This window comes from Poecilia formosa, unplaced genomic scaffold (assembly GCF_000485575.1).
Source record: "Poecilia formosa unplaced genomic scaffold, Poecilia_formosa-5.1.2 Scaffold11, whole genome shotgun sequence".
Lineage (NCBI taxonomy): Eukaryota > Metazoa > Chordata > Actinopteri > Cyprinodontiformes > Poeciliidae > Poecilia > Poecilia formosa.
Window position 1 is genome coordinate 4,426,349 of NW_006799950.1, and position 8,032 is coordinate 4,434,380.

Genomic DNA, 8,032 nt, shown 5'->3' on the forward strand with positions numbered 1-8,032 from the left:
CTATCTATCTATCTATCTATCTATCTATCTATCTATCTATCTATCTATCTATCTATCTATCTATCAAGCTAGATAGCAAGATAACTACAAGCTAACTAGGTATCTATCTAGCTGTTTAGCTGTCTGTCTAGAACATTTTTGATTAATTAGATCAGTCTTTATATTTCTTTTAACTAGTTTATTTAGTTAATTATTTTGCTGTCCAATAGATATTTTATGGCCTTGAACTGATTTTCATATTCAGAAAATTCATTTGACTTAAAAACGTAAAAAATAAAAAAATTTAAAAAAAAACAGCAAAAACTTTAAAGAAATTAATCTTTCATAGCCTAAATCTTCTCTCTCGCCAGATGTCTGAATTCGTGGTTTCTCTTTTTCCCCACAGCCCCCGAAAGCAGCACAGCGATCAAACCCCACCCCCAGTCACCGCCCCCGTGGTGAAACGTCACATCCACGGCTATTTGCATGAAGTGTTTTCGTGCTGCAGCTCCAACTCGCCTGCAGAGCGAGAGTCTCCGAGGGCTGAAAGCGAGGCAAGAGTCGTAGCGAAAGCAGGAGGAGGCGGAGGAGGAGGGGGATCCTTCACATCAGAGAAGAAGCAGGAGGGGGAAAAGGGGACATAATAAAGCGAGCCCTGACAGAATAGATCAGGTGTCCGCGGTAAGAGAAACCGGAGAGTCGCCTCTCTTGCGCTGGAAAATGGAGCTACCCGCCGCTGGAGAGCACGTATTTGCGGTGGAGAGCATCGAGAAGAAGCGCAGCAGAAAGGTTCGCTTTTTACGCACATGCATGCGTAAATGGGACTGACTGATCTCCTCTTTTTTCTATTATAGACTGCATGTTTATTATGCCTTATTTATGTATATATTTCTCTAATTGTAACGGTGCAGCGCGGAGTAAAGTAACCTTATCCCGTTTGCTCTCTCGCTCTCTCTCTCTCTCTCGCTCCCTCTCTTTCTGTCACAGGGGAGGGTCGAGTATCTGGTCAAGTGGAGAGGATGGTCTCCAAGGTGAGTCCGCCACTGAACGGAAACAACATCACGACCACATCAACAACAACAAAATAAAATAAAATAAATGAATAGCAAGCTAGAGAATATAAGAATTCTTCCGAGCGTGGGCGAGCAGATGGGCGGTTTGCGCGTGCTTGCTTCTGGGCGCCCGACTCGTTGGCCCCGATGATGGATGTGGTTTTACGATCTGTGCAATCCCCAGTGTGCCAATTAGAAAACGACGCGTCTGTAATTGGGGGCGATGTTTAAGAACCGCCCGTAGATGTGGATTTGTGATCTGTATCCAAGCGCGTAAAAGTTGCTCCTGATTTATAACACGTGTATCCACTGAGGAGGGACAAGTGTCTCAGCGTGTTAACTCATGTACAGGCCTGCTATAAGAGGGATATGAGGGCTCATAAATTATATGCTGAATTAGTGACAACCAGTGCCTGTCCGTGTCAGCCTTTTCAGACAGACCAGTTTGTCCCAACTGCTTTATCTCCCCTTCCTTTCTGTGCAGATACAACACATGGGAACCAGAGGAAAACATCCTGGATCCAAGGCTGCTTGATGCTTTCCAAGACAGGTGAGTTCAGAGTTGGATAAACCTGCTTCACAAGTAATGGCACCAGTAAGTTAAAAAAAGAAAAAAAAAACTGGTTTATTGGTGCGTGTTTCCCACATTTCCTGTTCCAGTCAGAACACTTGACCTTAACTGTCACCCATCCATTGGAACGCCCTGTGTGTTTGGTTAAAGCTTGGATTCCTGGATGATCCCTTGTTGATCGAGCCACATAGCTTGTCATTCAGAGATGCTGAAAGTTCAGTAACTGGATTTATCATTGTGTTTACTTTAGGATTTATCATGGTGTCAGGTTTCTTGGACAAACGAAGCCACTTTGTTAAGCAGCTACGCTTTTTGGCACCTGGTTGTTTGTTGAGAGTCAGAGTCAGGTCATTGTACATTGGTGGTCTTTTAACCCTCACATGTTTCTTCTTCAGGACATGCCAGGGGTGAACCACAACAGAGGTCATGTTGAGTTCATTAGTTGTGGATTTATTCTGAGTTGGTACCAGAAAGAACCCATTAGGCCTTTTCTGTTCTAGATATTCCTTAAGCACCGACCTTACATTTCTACATTTGAAGAGCTATGACACATAAAACAGAAAACAATGCATGGGAAATTATTTGATAGAGGTTTGAATTCAATGGGAAAGTTAGGAAATTACGAGAATTTTATTACTAGATCAAAATATGTCTGTAACTTGATCAGTTCTGCTGGTTGATGTTTGTAATCCTGTTTATCAGTCAGGCTATCTGCTCTGTTGAGCCTCTAATCAGCTTTCCCATAAGCAAAGCAAAAGGTGCATGATGGTCAGAGCTGACTCCATTTTCCAGACAGCCAGGTAGAACTCCAGACACTTTCTCTAAAGAACTTTAAATCATAGGAACAGTATGATGAACTTTGATTGAGCTAAATTCTTATATCTGGCTTATGTTTTAGTTTTTGCAATGCTTCAGAGGCAAATAACAAACCCTGATTAGTCTACATTCTGATAACTTAATGTGGAAAAAAAGATCAGAAAGACATGACAGTCCAAACCAGAAACTTAAACTGCAATATGAGAAACCACTGCAAAGAGTCCACTTGCAAGAGCTGGTCAAAAAACATGAACAGTTTCATTTTGGACAAGCTGTAAATCCTGGGAATTATCACTGAGGCAAAAATAAATCACCAGCTCAGCTAAAAAGCAAGATTTTACCTTTTAATCAATTTTATAGGATTGATCATTTTGAGATATGCCCAGGTTTAAAAGGAGTGAAGAGTTGAACGTCATCAGCGTAGCATGACATGATGTGCAGCGTGAGACCCAGTCTAAACAAATCAGATGTGCATTGAGCATGGTTAAACTTCCTCAGGATCTTGAGACACTCATCAAGATTCAAATTCAGTCCATTCAAAGGCCAAACTCACATGCCTCTGTTGCAAAAGAAAAGCAAAACTCGTGATCATGCAAGACAACATAATGTGTTTGTAATTATAGTATTACAACAAAATTGAAAGTTAAAAAACATAAAAACTTTAAACTTAGTTTTATACTTGCTACTTTCTAATCACACCCTGAGTGTGTGGTCTTCCCGCTGCAGGACTTTGTAATTGAATTTCTCGACGGTGCGCCGCATTAAACTGTCACTGGCTTTTCTCTCAGCCTCAGCAACCTTTAAGGTACAGGTCACACGTCGCAGAGCAAACTCTACCTCTGTTTTTGCAATTATCACCAGCCCTCTGTTAAAAAGGGGAGGGGGTTTTATTGAAACTAATTACACATCCCTCCAGGGAGCTAAATCGTCTGAACGCCAGGCTATGAAAATACACCGAGTCGTCATTGTAATTAGACGTGATGGAGGCGGGGGGTGGGGGAGGACTCTGACATCACTCTTGTCTGCGGTGTTCAGTTACTGCCTTTGGAGAGGCTCCCATTGAGATGGAGGAAACCTAAGGAAACTCTTAACGGGGCGGGATTTCCTTAACCTTCAAGTAGGATTTGCACGACTGAGCCGATATTTAAGATCAACCTTCATTTCAAAGTAATGATGAGAACAAGCCTGCTGGGGAGATAACCATTTGATTTTCTGCAAAGAAAGTGAGGAAGGGTGAGGATGATTTGCATAAGGAAGTGTCAGTCCAAGTTACAGCAGTGCTAGGAAACACTCAGTGTTTCCTCGGCTAGGAAACACTGAGTGTTTCCTAGCCGAGCCTGAGGAGGACACCCGTGACGTTTTTGTTGCCATGCAACGGTGACTGACTGCCTGCCGGTCTCCACTCCCACAGGGAACGTCAGGAGCAGCTGATGGGATACCGCAAGAGAGGACCCAAGCCGAAGCACCTTCTGGTTCAGGTAAGAGAAATCTAAAACTGCAGCGGATTTAATTAGGATTTAATTTGGTAAACCAATGCGAAGCACTGCAAAACTATTAAGTTGAAGGGAAAAGACAAATAAGGGCTATTGAAATATTTTACAGATAAAAATCTGCACTTATATTCAGTCACTTTAGATCCGCTTTCCCTTAACAAAATAGAGTGAAGTGACTCAGATTTTCAGAAACCTAATTAGTAATTTAAGTTTGACCATTTGTTGTTTAATGTCAAGTTAAATTGATCTGTTCTGTGAACGCCTCTGAGGTTGGTTAGAGAAATTAGGTGAAACAAACCTGCCTCATAAACGGCAAGAAAAACAGCAGAATGGTCAGGGATAAATCAGTGGCAGAGTTTAAATGAGGGTTTGGTTTATCTAATTTTTTACAGCTCATGAAGCACTGTTCAATCCATCTTTTGAAAATAGAGTATGGCACAGCAGCAAACCTTCCAAGACATTACCAAAGATCAAAACTGACAACTCTGGAAGAGAATCCACTACTTGGTGGAGAAAATCTGCTTACAGGACAAGTGTTAGTTGTGAACTCCTCAAATCTGTCCCAAAGGAAGAGTGGCAAGATAAAAAAAAGACACCCCATAAGGCAGCAGTCTTACTGGAAGACAGTTTAAGAAAATGTTGACTTGGCCTAGCTGAATATAAATACATGCCTAACTTCTCAAGTTTTTATTTTAATTTTTTTTTTTTAATTAACACCATCTCGGTTTTCCATTCCTTACTCTTCAAAATTATGCACCCTTTTGTGTTGGTCTGTCACATAAAAGCCAAAGTAAATACATGGAATGTTTGTAGTTTTAGTGCGAGAAAAGAAAAATGAAAAGGGATGTAAATGCTTTTTGTAGTGGGAGGCGCAAGCAAAGTTACCAGCAGCAACTTTGTTTAAAACGTTGTTTAAACAACGCTTTTGTTTTTAGTTGATTAACTCTCCAGATTATCAAATGTATACATGCTACTAAATGGGCCAAATCGTTCGTTTAATGTATCAATCAAGGCTTCAGAAAGGCCAAAGGATCCCCTCAGAGGTGTGTCTTTATTCCTCTCAGGAGGGTGTTTTGGTAACACATGGGATAAAGTCAGCGAGGATACACAAAGCCGCAAGGGACATTCCTCCAAGCTGAGGTCACAGCCACAGGAGACACTTTGAAATGTCACTCTGATCTCCAGCCGGTGGCTCAGAGAGCTACACAGGACCAGCAGGAGGGCTGTATGAAGATGGGCTCAAGGCCCCTGAAATAAACTGTGCACTCATTTGGGCCTCACTCGAAACCTGTCACACATTCCTATCTCAGCTTCTCTGTAGCAGCACCATGAAAGCAATGGGTTTGCTTCATGGTGCATCTCTCTCTCAAAAAGAAAAAAAAAATCCCATTCGAATCATCCATCCGATTATTGTGCCTTTTGAGTAATTGTTATATTGTTTTGCAGGTGCCATCGTTTGCCAGGAGGTCCAACATCCTGGCGGACCTTCAGGAGGCTTCCTTGGAAGGCAACAGCTGTCAGAAGTCCAGCTCTATCCAGATGATGTGCCCCCAGGCCCAGCAGTTCCAGCTGAACAGCAAGAAACTTCACCAGTACCAGCCCCTGATCCGGGAGTGTGATGCCGAGCAGCAGTCCAACGGCAAGAAATTCTTCTATGAGCTCAACAGCAAGAAGCATCACCACTACCAACCGGATCTGAAGCAACACGAGGCTGTTTTTGCTAAGCCAAGGGACGTCAAGGCTCCCGAGCTGTCGAACAAAGGATACAACCTGCCAGCGGTGCTGCAGCAAAAGTGGGTCCGGGACAAAGACTCAGGCTGCCTGACTAAAGTAAAAGACATCACTATGGAGCTAAAGAAAATTCCTCCAGCCGACCTTAAAGGACAGAAGGAGCCGGAGAGAGTGAAACCGAAAGAGGATGCCTCAACACACTCCAACGGCGTCAGCAGCAGCAAGCTAAAGATTGTTAAGAACAAGAACAAAAATGGCCGGATTGTAATTGTCATGAGCAAGTACATGGAAAACGGCATGCAGACCGCTAAAATCAAAAGCAGTGATTCTGAAGGCGCCGAAAGGCAAGGAGCAGAAAGCAGCGTGGAGAGGCACCTGGCAAAGATGAAGCTTGTCAAAAAGCTCGGCCTCATAAACGGTTTCTCGAAGCAACCCAAAGACAACCCAACTGTTCCTAGTTCTGGGATAAAAGCAGATTGTTGCAAAGAGAAAGAACTGTCCCCTCAAACAGAGCGGACTGCAATGGAACGGGACAAAGGCGCTGAGGGGCAGCTTCCACAGGATAAGCCATTACAGCTGACAAATAAGCCTGACGAACTGCCCCTGCCCTCGGAGAGGGAGGTTCCAGACAAAACAGGAATCCAGAACGGCCATCACGGACTAAAGCGACACCTTTCCGACACAGACGCTGCAGAACAAGGATTGGGTAAGAGGTTTTTAAGTTGCAGGAGCATCAGCGCTCCCAACACAGATTCCTCGCCCTCCCAGAGCCTCACTGTTGACAGAAACGAACAGCAGAGTCCCGCTTTGCTGCACGACTATGGCTACGCAGACCAAGAGGAACCCATGGACCTCAGCATAGTCAAATCGAGGCCCACGTCTTCAGTCTGTGTGGAGACTGAGCCGGAGACGCGAGCTGAGGAGCCAGCACATCCACCAGATGACAGTCGAACACAGACAGACACACAAACAGAGAGCCAGACTGAAACACACAATCCGTCGGAGGAGGAGGAGAGCGCTGACATTGTGCCTGACTCCAACCACCAAGCAAGGAAAGACGAGGCGTTTCCTTCTTTCCAGGCTTGCCTTGGGAATATAGTCATCACGGACATTACTGCCAACTGCCTCACCGTTACCTTTAAGGAGTACGTAACGGCATAACACACCTGGACACCACCTGAAGGACTGACATATGATATATTTGTATTTTCTGATTCCTGAATGTACAAATGAAGCGTTGATGTTGTTTTCATTTTGTAAAACTCAAGATTTAAACACAAGGGTAAAAAAATAAATAAAAAATAGACTCTTAGTTCTCTTCTTACATATTTTCGAAGTATAAACCCAACCTGTTGGTATTTCAAATTTCCAACCTAATCCAAGCTGCAAAATTTTATGAAACAATTGATGAAACTCTAGCCTAACATGCACTTACTTTTATAGACAGCCTTCATTTTTCTATGGATGTGATATGATTTGTACACTCAACCTGTCTACTTTTGGATTACGGATAAATGTAGGCTTTAAAGGGAGTTTTTGTAAGGAAGAAAATTATATTAAATCAAGGTACATTACACTGTGTCAGAGTGTGTGTGTGTGTGTGTGTGTGAGAGTGAGTGAGTGTGAGATGGACCATTTTTAAAAAGGATGTGTGCTGCTTGGATGTTGATGATGCCATTAGGCGTGCTTAGACAGGCAGATACAGAAAAATGAAGCACCTTCACTGTCAATTTGTGTCATAGAAACAGAAGACCGCTTGTGGTCACCGTTTGATCTGTTTGAAAGACTTCACCTCCATTCACAACCCCTGGGAACTTAAACTGAGCACAAGTCACTTCCATTAAGTTTGCAGTGTCTGTTTAACCTACTGACAGGATCTTGTTTTAGTGGAACATCAGGCATAATCATCTTTGGAGAAAAAAATAAAAACAGCAGCAATTTTAAGCGTGTTACAAGCCCATTTCAGAGAACATTTTGTCCTTCTGAGGATCTGAGGTGCTTTGAGAGAACGTGAGCACTTGTATGTGCAGACTAAAAAGAGGAGGTTTCCTATGATGCTAATTGCAATAAAAATGTTTTGCAAGAGAATCTGTAAGTGGTCGTTTTTCCGTAGTGCTTGGCTCTGTGACTGTGAATGTTTGAACTAAGGTAACCTCAGACCGTGATGTGGTTTAGAAGCCAAACTTACACCTGCTCTGTACGTGGCTGACTGGATGATTGGTGCATGAGTGTTTCTTTGAAAACAGTGTCATCAAACCGATCAGGTTTTGCAGGACCAGTCTGTACTACGTTGCATAGGTGTAATTGAATATAACTGAAAAGTTAATTATTTGAATAAATCAGTCCAAACGTGAAGCTAGTTTAACAATTCATTCCACATATACCGACAC

At 42.9% G+C, this 8,032-nt stretch overlaps 1 protein-coding gene across 5 annotated transcripts in view; it reads left to right on the plus strand.

Annotated features, from left to right (window-relative positions):
* Positions 1–7,730, plus strand: part of LOC103133063 (E3 SUMO-protein ligase CBX4) — an 81,229-nt gene extending 73,499 nt beyond the window's left edge. For all 5 annotated transcript variants that reach the window (XM_016667247.1, XM_016667252.1, XM_016667255.1 and 2 more), the window contains 5 exons: positions 386–768; positions 967–1,010; positions 1,516–1,581; positions 3,830–3,896; positions 5,358–7,730. In XM_016667247.1, coding sequence (XP_016522733.1) covers positions 700–768; positions 967–1,010; positions 1,516–1,581; positions 3,830–3,896; positions 5,358–6,803 — 1,692 coding nt within the window. In that variant the 5' untranslated portion in view covers positions 386–699 and the 3' untranslated portion in view covers positions 6,804–7,730. The remainder of the gene's footprint in view (positions 1–385; positions 769–966; positions 1,011–1,515; positions 1,582–3,829; positions 3,897–5,357) is intronic.
* Positions 7,731–8,032: the final 302 nt, after the last annotated feature.